Source organism: Pygoscelis adeliae, unplaced genomic scaffold (genome assembly GCF_000699105.1).
Source record: "Pygoscelis adeliae isolate BGI_AS28 unplaced genomic scaffold, ASM69910v1 Scaffold10, whole genome shotgun sequence".
NCBI lineage: Eukaryota > Metazoa > Chordata > Aves > Sphenisciformes > Spheniscidae > Pygoscelis > Pygoscelis adeliae.
The window spans coordinates 10,082,586-10,096,460 of NW_008824053.1; the positions used below are offsets into that span (position 1 = coordinate 10,082,586).

General features: G+C 37.9%; 1 protein-coding gene across 1 annotated transcript in view; it reads right to left on the reverse strand.

The window, feature by feature from the left end:
• The window catches only part of AK5 (adenylate kinase 5), a 95,451-nt gene that overhangs the window by 35,004 nt on the left and 46,572 nt on the right, over positions 1-13,875 (reverse strand). Inside the window, exons 6-7 of the mRNA XM_009333844.1 lie at positions 12,225-12,315; positions 5,507-5,583 (exon numbers count right to left, since the gene is read on the reverse strand). Of these exons, the coding sequence (XP_009332119.1) occupies positions 5,507-5,583; positions 12,225-12,315 (168 nt within the window). The remainder of the gene's footprint in view (positions 1-5,506; positions 5,584-12,224; positions 12,316-13,875) is intronic.

The window sequence follows — 13,875 nt, forward strand, 5'->3', positions numbered from 1 at the left end:
CTGGATACTCTTGGTCATTTTACTAAGACCTGTAACGATTAATGCCGCACAGCATACATGAATAAAACTGCTGTTATACCAGAAGTTCCTTATGTTCTCAAGTAAAGAGAAAGCACATGATTAATATAGTACATTCTAGATCTGACCCCTTAAATAATTTAATCAATGTTTATCTAACTTTGAAAGGTAGCTTTAGAAGTCCCAGTGAAAATTTCTCCTGCTAATGGAGATGTGCAGTTTGCTCTTTGTCGTCTCATAATGTCAACCCCTGGAACACTGTGTCTGAAGGGTTAAATAAATTACTTGGATTGAATCTTCAATGTAGAGAAAAAGGAGTCAAAACACAGTAAATGGAGGAAAATGGTCTTTGGTTTAATCCACAAAGTTTTAGTTAAATGAGGCTTTCAATTTGCTGTTGCCCATCAGTTTTAGGAATATTTGTGTTCTGCTTCTGTATTGAAGAGACTTTCAGGGCCTTTTTATTATCTCTCTTGAATATTTAAGTTTCAAGCTATGATAACCAGTCAGGCAGGAAATGTTACAGTTGGTAGCAATGGAGTCTGGTTTTCATCTGTTCACTTAAAGCTTTCCTCCTGCTCCCCTAAAGCCTAGATTCATATGTTCTCTGGGTGGGAAATGACAGCGAGCTGTAGGAAGAATTGTCACTACATGGCAACAACTTTTAATCAAGAGCTTGTTTCCTCTCGTTAGAATGAGAGTAAGTCTTTTTGAGGGCTTTTTTCTTCCACTTCATTTTGGTTTTGCTTCTTGCTTTTCAAGTGAGCTGTCACATTTTCTAATTATAAAACATTCTGCACTTGCAGCAAAGATTGGGCTATACAATTTTCTTAATTCAGTAGATCGCTTGTCACTGCTGAACAGAAAACCTTTTATTATCTTTCAGTCTTTTTACATCTACTTTTCCTAGGTCTTTGACACACTTGGGGGGGAGAAGGGGGAAGGCAATCTCTCCTTTGCATGCGCCATTGCGTTTACCTAATTGAATAAGTAAATGCAGTCTGACACTGGAAGGACATAGGAATGCCTCAGTTATGAACTGGTAACTTCCTTTGAGGCACAAAAATGCGTTTCCATGTTTTGTAGATGTGAAAAATATTTCCCCTCTCACCCCCAAATATTAGAAGAGACTAAGTATATTTTTAAGGTTTTTACTTGAAGCTTACCTGATTTTCATGTTTCCCAAATTTTAAAGTTATCAATTCTGTAAGTACTTGTTCAGGAGTGTATTCACTTTACAGTTGTCTGACTGTATGTTTTAACTTTTTCTCTAATTAGTCTAAATATTCCTCAGACTGGCTAAGGTTGTCTTGAAAGCCTTGTTTTCACAAGAAAATAATTGGATGCTCTTTTCTTCTGGGACTCTTTGACAGGATTCACTGATGCCAATTTTTCAATACTCCCTTTTGGCCTGAATGCACTTGAAAGAAGCCAAATGGTAGCTTTCTAATTAAAAATCCAGTTCTTAAAGATAAAACTTGTCTGATCTCTGGAAACAAGTGGCATTATATTGACAGCCTCTCTGGCAAAGTTGAGAAATCGAATGGCAAGTGTAAATGAACACAGTGAGCAGTGAAAACGTGTATCACACTTGGGAGCATTCCAGCAGCAAAAGACAATCCTTATTAAACCAGATGCTAGTCACGACAGCGAGTTCTGCAAATTGAGAATATTCTAGAAAGCACAGGTCTTCCCTCGTTAGAAGCTATGCTGTTGCACCCAAAAATGAGTGGCCCAAAACATATTCCTGATGTCTTAATATGGGTGAAAATATCTGAGACTTATCAGTTTACTGTGCTTCTATGTTTTTCAATCAAGTCATGAGTAGTGTAATCATTAATCCAAAAAAGGCTACAGAGATTGCTACCATGTAAAACTTTGGCTGGTCCTTCCACAAGGCATCCTTAATGAGAGGTACTGTCTGCTCTTATTTTTATTTCTTAGAAGAATATATTTTGGGCAGTCATTCTAAAAACCTAGATTATTCCTTCTGTAATATGGAATCTGACAGCTACAGATCTGAGAAACAGAAAAATAGTTATCAGTGATTTGAAGAAATATTTATTTATTTATTTATTTATTAAAAGTGGGTATTTCCCTCCTGCCTTTCAATGCTGTAGGGACTTAGTGATTACAAGTGTTCTAGTTCTTGAAGCATTCATGCATAGCCGGTAGAAAACAATCAGCTTGCTTTTAATTTAGTTACATGAATTTAGTTGAACGTTCATTTACAAAATGTACAATATAAAGCTCGAGCTTTGTCTGAGTTATTTTTAATTCAGATTCCCCTGTGTACTCCTCCAGAAAAGCCAGATCTTAGCCTGCATTAGTGTTGCTTTGCACTGTTTCAACAACAGGTACCAAGTGTTTCTCGAAGCATTTCGCTGTATTTTGGAGCATTCCTAGATGAGCTGATGACTACATCAGTAGCTGGAACCACACCACTCCTTCTCCTTGTTCCTGCCTGCCAGTAAGAAAGGTTATTCTGGAAGAAGTAGCGTACATCTGAAGAACTCGGATACTTCTTTGTTGGCTTAGTTTGTTGGCTTAGTTTACACTGGAGATTTTCCTGGCTCATTCCAAGAATGAGAAAATGCAAAGGACGTATTTGTGTACGTCCATTTCAGCTGTGCCAAGTGATACTCATCCCCAGCTGTGGCTTTGTCTTGAGTACATGTTGTGTACTGCTCTAACCCCCAGCTCCTCTTGTTCAGTGACTACCAAGATGTTCTGCTAAAATCTAGCCGTTTTTAGCAGCTCGGCTGTGTAAGGTTGCTTAGAAACCAGCCTTCTTATCCCCCACATTCTCATGACAGATTTCCTATGCAATAATATCACTGCATGACACATTTGTATCCAGACACGCGTTCCTTCTCCACTTGAGATTCTCTGAGGAAAGGTTGTTGGTGCTTCCCGCGATTTGTAAACAGCATGTGGTAAATCACTGGAGTATTAAATCACTGCCACAGTCAAAACGAGCTCAAGTTTCGAATGCGAGCAGTTCCTCACTCCTGAATTTAGTTATTGATCTTCCTGAGAGTAATTTCTAATTTTGTTTTTTAGACTGGGTAGCTAGATGGTATTATGTCTTTCCGGTAATCTCCACTCCCTTCTTTGCTTCTGTATATAATACTTGCTTGCACCGTTTCAAAATTTAGATGGTAAGGGCTTTTGATTGCAATTGCTTTCTCCTTTATATTTTCTTCATATCTGTACAAGACATCTCATATGAACTGGGTATAAAAATATTTATTAGTAATAGAAATACTTATATTTTTAAAAATGTCACTAATAAGTATCAAAGATATCAACTTGCAGTTGAAGAGAGTCATTGTCAACCACTTCATATTTATAGATCTCTCTTTGACTGAAGGGTTTTTAGCACTGTTTTTAGTTCATTTCTCCTTCTCTGTTTAATAACAGTGTTGGACTCTTGCCAGAATGGCAATGTGTTGGTCTGGCAAAATAATGAGAAAAGCTAACCGCCACATCTGTCAGAAACAATATTTGCTATTGACAAATAAGGTCCCATGGTAGTCTTGTTTAGTCTCACATAAGAACCACAGGCAACTTCATTCAAAACTACAGTCCGGGCTTTTATGGGCTGTGAAATGTATCATCAGTGAACCATATCATCTGAAATCATAAATTAGTGTAATTTTCATATATTTCTGTTAATTTTATTTTGTAACTATAAAACTTGTGCTTATTATTTGAATAGCATTTCAAACATTATGAACCAAGAGTATAATTTCTTTAGTGTTCATACTCTGCCAAAAGAATGTATTTAGAATGTCACTAAAATGCAAAACTTAACATCAACATAGTCCAAACATGATTTAAATATACATTCTGCTTTATAGGGCATAAAGGCCTAAACCCTGCAATAAAGAAGTAGCACAGTCAAGACAAAGATGACGAGAAACTCAAGAGAGTTTCCTGGAGTACAGAATGTTTTAAGAAGGATTTATGAAAGAATGGGATTTAAAATGGGATTTGGAGACAGAGGCAAGCTGTCTGCTTGAAAAAAGCCAAACTGAAATAACAGCCAAAAAGAACAGTAAAAGGATGGTAAATTAACAGAAGTGAATAGGGCTAAAACATATAACATGTTGCAGGTGAGGATAAAGTGTTGCACTGAATACTGTGAAAGAAAACCAATGAGTGAACAGATGATACTGAACGAAAATTCAGTTTTGTTGGTCCTGATTTTGTCACTAGCTTTAAAATTTCGCAGGAAAAGATCTCTTTTGCGAATAACGAGGAAAGAGGTGAGAACATTCGCAACTGCATTTAGTTGAATGATAACAGAAACACAAAATAGCATTCTTTGCCAAGCTGCTCACAAATCTAGAGAAGTGTTTGTGTTATTGGTGAAGAAAATGCAAGCGGAGTCGTGCAAAAGTGAAAGACAGAAAGCAAAACATGCAAAAATACCACCCTTAAGCATGGCGGTATGATAGGCAGATGGCTTTAATTTTTTTTTTTTTTTTTAGTTATAAGTCATTCTTTTAATGCTTATCCCCAGCACAGTAACAAGAATAGTAACGTTTGTCCTTAGCACAGTATCCAAGACACAGGAACCTCCCGTGTTTCAGTTTGTGCCCATTGCCTCTTGTCCTGTCACTGGGCACCACGGAAAAGAGCTTGGCTCCATCTTCTTTGCACCCTCCCTTCAGATTTCTGTGCACATTGATGAGAGCCCCCCTGAGCCTTCTCTTTTCCAGGCTGAACACTCCCAGCTCTCTCAGCCTTTCCTCGTTGGAGAATTGGCCCAGTCCCTTAATCATCTCAGTGGCCCTTCACTGGACTCTCTCAGGTAGCTCCGTATGTTGTATCGGTGAGCCCAGAACTGGACACAGTACTCCAGATGTGGCCTTACCAGTGCTGAGGTGAAGATTAGAGAGGAAAGATGTATAAAACTTTTTTTCCCCTCTCTAGCCTTCTTTCTTCCTATATACAAGGAAAACACTATCAAAATTTAGTTTTCAGATGTGGATAGAACGGGATCAGTAGAAAGGCTGGTTTCAACATGCTGTAAGCATTTGTTGTTGTTTTATTCTTAAGAACACTTTTCTTTTTCAAGGGGAGAATGTTTGATTTGGTTTTAGTTACATTTCACACTTCTTGTACTTTCATGTCTCTCTTGAAAAATGTTTTACTCCCTCTTCTTAAATATACAGTAGACTTACAGTGCATTCCAACAATTCTATTTGCCATGTTTGCCAACATTTTAAAATTTGTAGAGGAAACTCAGTGATGTACAGTAATGGAAGATATGGGCTCTTACTACCACAATAATAGTCACTCTTTTCTCATAACCAGAAAGCAACTTCTGTGTATCATGAATTTACTTATATCGCACTTAAAAAGCCCTTTGCTTAGGTACCCTTAAAGTTCCACCACCTTGTTCAGACAAATTGTATAGCACAGTATGTACATAAACTAGAAAACTGTCTAGAGAGAGGCCATATATACGTAAAATTACCTGGTCTTCAAAGTCAAATTCTGTATAAACAGTATCTCCAGAATCCATAATCAGACTGCAATGAAGTTCATTTGGCCCTAAAATAGGAAAGAAAATTAGACTTCAGAATGGATTGGAAATTTTCACTTTATGTGATGGAACACTATAATATTTCCAATTGTATGTATGCAAAAACTGTGATCTAAGGAACCATTCAGATGTGCTAAGAGTACTTGGGTGAACAGTATTCCATTAACAAAGCCTTCAAAGCATCCATAAAAGCTATCACAAATCTTAATAAGGAATGGTTATACTAAATGGCAAATTGTTTCAGCTAGATTGCAAATTTATTGGGTAGGATGTTCTGCATGCCATGACTTGCAGTTGTAAAATTGCCACAGGTATCTTGGCTCAGGAGAGAATACAAACCATGTTTAGGAAAGAGAAAGGAAATACTGACTAATTGGTGATTAGCAGATAAGGATCCTGGAGTGATGTTGATGGGGGACCAAAGCAGCATGCTTCCAGCAGCAACAGTCCCCATTCCTATCCTACCCCTTTCCAAGGTGACAGTGTGGCTCTGCCCCTTCTCCCCATCATTTTCCTGTGCCAGGATCAGCAAGTCATGCAGCCTCTTGCACTTGGGATAACAAAATTCAGTTGCTGAGAAACCTTGCCCTGGCTGAGCTTTACAGTTTGGCTTCAGCTGAACTGCTGAAGGTGCAGGATAACAGAAATTGGGCTTGGTATTTCTACAAGTCATGTAGGGGGGTAGTCATTGCTACACCAGAATGGGAGGATAAACTACTAATCATCTTCCTATATAAACATAGGAAGGGTGTAGCATGGACATCATGTTCTGGCATTATCACCCCATTCAGATTATCTCACTCCTGGGCAACAAGGAAGCAGTCTCCTGTGCCCTCCAGGTGGTGCAGCCCTACACCAAATCCTGCACGTATTCAACACACATTAAAATGTCAATAGGCATGTGACTACAGGAGTATTTTTCACAGCATTATTAAAATGAGAACAGCAAAAATACTGTAATGACACACAAAGATCTAAAAATTGTAACCAGCCAGCAGCCACAGGTGAGTCCGATCACTACCTTCATGTGGGGAACAACAGGTAATGCCAGGGGAAGTACAAGATGTGCTTTGTTTTGTGCCCTCACATCCCCAGTCAGACAAGATCACTGAGGAGGAAGAGAAAACAACTCCCTCCCTCCCGGGTTACAGGTGTCTCTACCTGGGTTACAGGTGCCTCCACCTGGTAAGATGTTCCTGCAAGCACTGGCATTGAGGATACATAGTTTTAAGACTATTGATGACCTGGAGTTGTTTTCTCACCATTACAGATGTTTGTATGGGTGGCTCTCTGTAACAAACGCTGTCAATAACAGATTTTGCAGTTCAATTTGTGCCAGATGCATTTATGCGTTATCTGCTTTTGTTTGCTTTTAAAGTTTACATAGTAATAATCTATGTAGGTGGTGAACTAAACATCACTAAAAGAGAACAGAGGAGAGCAACCTGCATGTCATGATGACTAAAACTATAACTGCTTGGTAGAGATGATGATTCCAGGGTGTCTTAATTTGCAATCCATATTACAATTGCTGCCAAATTCATCTTTGATGCAACTCTTTGGACTACGTAAGAGATACCAGGGAAAGATATGGGTCTACCATCTGCTGGTGTGTTTGTTCCCCCCCCCAGTGTTTATGTATACTTTATCAGATTGCTATAAAAAAAATAACAGAAAGGGATTATACTCTTGCTACCATAGAACGTCACATGTATATATGCAGCATGTTCTCTGGCACATACGCTTTATGGTCTTTTGAAAATACCTGTCTGTAAAAGATATATGCAACCAAACAGATTTACTACTGCTGAATCTTAATTTTTGATTTATTTTACACAGCTGACATCTCACTCTTGACATTGTGTCATTGTTGATAATATAATTGAACGAAGCCTCAGTCGTCACCAGCACTGGCCTACCTTGACACATCAATCACTTTTAAAGGCACTTGTGTGCAAGTATTTGATTAACTGTCACTTAACTACCAAGAGCAGTATGTATCCTTAGCTAGAAACATTAATATGAAATATGGTGCTGCAAACTTAAAGGTCAGGCTGAAAATGAATACTCATGCATAATGTATCTTAAGTGATAAAAGCCATAATGGTTATACAATTTTAATATGGTCAAGCATCTTAAGGCCTTTTTTTCTTGAACTTGGACACCAGTTCCCTTGGGGAAGCATAGATCCTTTCCAGAGTATATTCAAGGAAGGTCAGGAAAATTGAAAATATGTGTCTTTCCTTTCTTGGTTCTATGAAAACTAACAAACCCCATAACCATCTATCACCGAACAGTATACAGACTTCTCTACGCTTCTCAAATTGCCTGAAGACAAACCTACCAGAAATGAATTGAAGCAAACGGCTACTCCCAGGACAAGATAAAGTAATGAGGGAACATATAAGAGTACTTGTGATATCCCTGGTGCAGGGATAAGCATGAGTAGTTTGCTATCCTCCATCTCAGTTTGTTGTTGGAGGGAGCATATTTTCCTGAGTTTGGACTAAATCTTCCTAAAACAGGTCTTCTAGGGGAGGACAACAGGCTCGCTAACTAATCGCTAGTACGTGCGGCAGCAGAAGCGTACCAGACAGCCACTTTGCAAGGTACTGAGAGTCAGTAATCCTGGTGGTAGGCAAAGCTACTGACAAGGTTAAAACCAAGGGGAAAGTGTTAGAAAGAGTGGATAATTCAAAACTCAGCTCAGGTTTTCTAAGCCCAAGTTTCGATCAGCAACATTTTATGTAAAACTTGTGGCAATGTTCAGCTATCAAAGGAGAAACATAAAATGTTGGCTTAAGGAAAAGAGAAGGATTGGTTAAAGCGTTTGGAAGCAAACATGCCCTGCTGCTTTCAGTGAGTCTGCAGGCTGCACATCTCGTGCTCTGACAACAAAACAGCTGATCATAAGTAAGTTTCATTGCCTTTTCTGAGTTGCGTTGTTTTTCCTTTGATAAGTTGGTACAGTGAGAACAAGGCTATAAAAAAATGAATACTTGTTTACCATTAGGAGGAAAGTCTTACAGTCCAAACTGTCCTAATTCTTTTCGAAGGGATGCCCCATTCCACCAGATAATCTCAGCTCTTGGTTAACTTAGAACCTTCGTGTGCTTGTATGAACCTATTGCAAACGATCTGAGTAACTGTATCAATTTCAAAAGGGGAAACTCAACTGTTAAAAAATAAAAATTAAGAAAATGCATGAAAGCTCTACTGCCATGGAGAAATAGCTTGCAAGCACCTGATGTGAAAAGGTGCTCTTATGACTTAAAATAGGCTTCCTCAATTTCAGTGCATGCATAAAGTTGAGGTAAGGGAAACATGGTCATTTTCATGTGCCCTGTATTTTCCTTAGGGGAAAAAACAGAGAGCATTTTATTAACTACAGTACTGCACAATTAAAAAGTAAGTCAGTTGGAAGTTTTTATTAAATCCCTGTTAACTGAATAATCAGCTCTCCAGGGAGGAGCAGACTGCTGAAAAAAGAAACAGCAGATCAGCTAAAATGCATTCCCTTTTTCTGCTAGGCTTTGTATCTTGACACTGAAGGCATCATTCATAAAGATTTGTCTTGCTAGGAACCCAAGAGGACCCAATGACACAGCCTGAGGGACGAGTTGAATTAATGGGTGGCTGCAGTTGTACAAGGGTGTGCTGACAGGAGCTACCCCTGCCAGGTCTGACAGTCAGGGAGAATGACTCCCCTGCCCCCAGGTGGGTGCGGGGCTGTGCTCAGTTGATTCCTTCACTACGAGGCTGTACTTTTAAATTTTATGCTGTATTTTACGTATTGTTTGGTGCTCCTAAGCTGAACTGCACAGGATTGGTCATGGGAAGCTGAGAGGGTATGGCTGTTACGGGCAGGTGTGTGATTCCTACCACAGAAATGCACCCCAGAACCCAGGGGCATCGTGGCCGTAAATGTCTCTGGTCCTATAAAACATTTCAGTGTTCTGAGCCTGGGTGCGTGTCACTTTCTCTGAAAGTGTGTTCATCCTTAAGTTTTCATGAATGCAAATGTCAGGCATTGCTTTTTCACGGTTCACTAAATTCATTTATACAATGAAACTAAATTGTACTGTTCTGTCTAAATTTATCTGCAGTTGATTTGACTTCCCATTACAAGGTAGCTACACCCCATCATGTGAGTTAATTAAGTCTGCTTCTTGGACCATTTGTGTTTTGGCAAATCAGCTAATGTATTTCCAATCCTTGCTTAAATCCGTTACTTATTTCAAATCCTGGTAGCAATTATATTCAATATGGTTCATTGGCTCAAATATGCCCACACTTGTATTTTAACAACTATAGTTTTTGCACTGTTCAACACTGACTGTCATAAAAGTAATCTAAGAGTATCCTGTGAAACATGTTGCTTCTCTTAGTAGCATGTTTAAGCTCAATAAAATAAAAATGTCTTTCTGTGTTATGGAGCATGCTCTGAAGCACTGTCTAATAACTCAATTAATACATGTTGCATATAAGCACTTGGGCAAGACATGCTTAGAAGATAAATTTCAAGTGGAATATAATAGAAATAATTTACTGAAGGACTGATTAGCATTAGAATGATTACATTTTAATTTTGCTCTCAGTAAGACGCTTCTAATATAAACTTTATTGCAACCTTACACTGTAGAGTTTCATGACAGGTGTTGCTCTCAGCAACAGTCTTAACGTGTCGTAGAAGGCAACAATTAAGAAAATTGTATTTTAATCTATAAAAATATTCAGTTGTTTTGTTTCAGCATATATTGTTACACAGTTGATTACAACTGGATTTTACAGGTATAGCATGAATTAGATTGATATGGAGGCATGAAAATATTAGAAATACTATGCTTACATTAGCCACCAGGAACCAAAACATATTGCAATATCACTAATATGATTAAAAGACAAAAAGTGAGATCAAGGCAATGCTGGAATTGCGACCTCTAGAAATTAAATAGCTGGTCTCATAGGATCTCTAGAAATCCTACTTCGAATCTCCTTACTCTGTTATTGGTGCTCAGGTTAGGCACCAATTAAATGATTGTGGCATGGCTTCTGATAAAGCTCATAGCTCTCCTGTTATTTTGGTGAGGAATTTATTAAGTAGATCAGACTTTCAAGGAACTGATTGGAACTCATCCAGAATCACAACCAATTTGTGCAAATTGTTTAGCTTTTGTCAATCAGTTTGTCAGAGCTAGCACCTTTATGCCACTTCTTTCCTCTTCTTGCTATTCAGTTACTTAGCTCATTTAATTAGGGAATCCACATGTAATTATCAATACAATGCTATACAGTGGGAATGCCATTTTAGGTTTGGAATCAATCTCCTGCCTCTAGGAATAAGGCTAAGCACAAAAGAGGTAAGCATGCCACTTAAGGGAGAAAGCTAGTAGTCTTTATTCTCGTGTGCATCTTACCTCAAAGCTGACCACTAGAAACCTGTTTTTTTAGCTAATGCACTTTTTATTATTCTCAAACCCCCCACCCCACCTTGATAATTCATCTTTATCTCATTTTGAACATTATCAAAAATAGCCTTATGGGTGGGTTTTGTAGGCTGGCTAGCTTGGAACCCCCTTTCAAATCTTCAAAATATGACCTAATCTCTCTGCCTGAAGCACTGCTCTTTGCAAATGACTTGCTAGTACAAAAAAGTAATCCCCCCTTTGTCAAAAAGAGACAACAGATGTACTGCTACTACTAAACTTCATTGTCCTTCATCAGTTCCTCCTTCCTTGGCAGCGCCCAGATGACTGTTCACAATTACAAATAACTGAAGCTACCCTGTCTGCCAATTCATGGCAGATGACTTAAACTATGACTTAAACAGAGGAGAGATCAGATACACAATTTTCTCTACTATACGTATCTAATCTTTGTTTTAATAGAGCTAGTAAATTTTACAGGAAAACATTTCACCTAGAATTTTCTTTTTCTTTTTCTGTGCTGTTTCACAAGACATTTGTGACCTCATCTACCTATATAACCCTCATGGTCTACTTGGAATGCAGCCAGGGATGCCATCTTGAAAAAGTTGTGAAGTTACCAAGGAACACTTTCCTGTTCCCCTCAAGCAAAATATTTCTGACAGATGTTACGGATTTTCAGTGCTTTGATTTTTAGCTGCAATTCTTTTGCAGTCCTTTGTCCCTCAAAGGCTTTTTCTTTGAACACATTCAAGCCTCAGTAAGCACAAATAATAAATATATAAATAAATAAACCCCCCAAACGCCTGACTTATATTCACACACAGTTTCAGAATTAGTATCAATTGTTAGGGAGGAAGTATGATCATCAGTGTCATAGGACTGGATTTCTGGTGAACGCTGAGGTATCATCTGGAACTGAAACAGATAGCTGACAACTGGAATTGATCAACTTATAAAGTTTTTGTAGTAATTATATAGTTGTTTAGTGGACTATCCATAGTATTTTAAGGTCAGCTTGTTGATAAAAAAGATGTTAGGTGGGTTGTATGAAGTTTCCAAGTGTAAAGAGATTTTTTTGCCCTTGGTTGTGCAAATGTTTGAGGTCGGTCAAGACTTTGCTACAGTACCTACATCCGTACTTGAGGAATATAAAAAAGGCATCCCACCAATGTCAAATGCAGTATAAAAAATGTGGTTCTTTAAATCTTACATTAACTCACCTGCTGCCGCCTCGTTGTTTGCAAATAGTTTATTGTCAACTGCCGAACTTATGTCAAAGAACACTTCTTCTTCATCTCTGTCTGCATCAAACTATTTAAAAAAAAGAAAGTTGGCAATCAGACACTGCTTACTACTTGGCTGAACATCAACATGTAACATGACTTCTCACCCCAAGCCTTCTTGATAGGAACCTTTCTATTTTTCTGCATGCTGTCCATTGATTTAAGTATGAATCATTTTAATTTTGACTGAAAACTAAACTAATTTTGTAAACCATTTTGCCTATTTTTAATAGCTCGTCAGGAACAGAAGCTACAGTAAAATTGACTTGCTCAGAGAATGAAGTTCCAAAGCAGAAAGTAAAACTAGTAATGCATATTACATTTTCATTCATTGGATGGTTGAAAAAAATGACAGCGTAGAGACCAGAAATGTGATTTATTGTCACTTCTTTTCAGAGATTAGCATAATTAACTATTTAATTTGCAAGTGAAAAATTTTCAGCAATTTCTGAATTGTCTGAAACCAATTTTTGTGACGTGTATGCGTGTATGATTTCCTCAGGTAGTTGAGCAAAATTCTTAGGAAAAAGTATAGTATTTTTGAAAGTGCCCTATTATATAGAAAAGAAAGCTTTCCTTGCTCTTGCACTTGCAGAAAGTGTATTGGCTCAGTGATAAATTAATACAATCAGGAAAGCAAAGCTCCTTTAAAATGGCAAATAATTAATTTTAAACTTTTTTCATTTATTCTGTCTTTTGCCTGAATTCTGATAGTGATTCTCCCAAGTTTTTTCTCAGTTCTGTCTGACAGGTTCTTTTTATGGCCAGGTGACATGCTTGACAGTGGGTTTGTGTTTCTTCTTATCATATTTATCAAGCTTCATTCATTTAGATCATCACTTATTGAGGCTTTCTTTGGAAAAAAAATTGGACATTTTTTTACTGTTGCTCTGGATTTTTTCTTATTTCTTGAATTGTGGCCAGGGACATTACTATGGAAAAAGGGAATACTGTAACCTCAAGTTACAGGAGCAAGCAAATAATGGTCACATCAGATGGCTGTCATTCAGTGCATGCCCCCCTGTATAAGAGTCACCATTTTCAATCATTCTGTATCTTCAGTGTAATTTGTTTTAGGATGCAGAATGAACCCCAGGGCGAAAAGCATTACACTAGCAATTGCAAGCTCGTGAACTTCAGTGGGCTCTTTCTTCCAAGTCCAAGACTGTTGAGCACCTTCTCAGATGTCTCACCAATACCTGGCTGTCTCATGGTAAAAATAATAGGCAGGAAAAAGCCTTGGAGAGAGAAATTCAAACCCTACTAGAACTTTGCTGCAGAAGCTAACATTTATAGAGATGAAGTTGCTTTCCAAATATCTCTCAGAATACAGCATGATACTTAATGAGTTAATTTTAGAGAGATACTGAATTGCTTGTCTAACACCCACCACTGCAAAATCAGTATCACTCTTTTCATTATCCCTTATGATGAATTATGTATCATCTATATTACTTAAGCTGTTCTGTCACTGGTAAAGAAATTTGCTTTCTTATGGAATTTTCCATCAGTACCTCAAGGTAAACTCAGAGGCAAATATCAGCCCAAGAATAATTATTTAGAGTGGCAGATGTCAGAAAATGTTTAA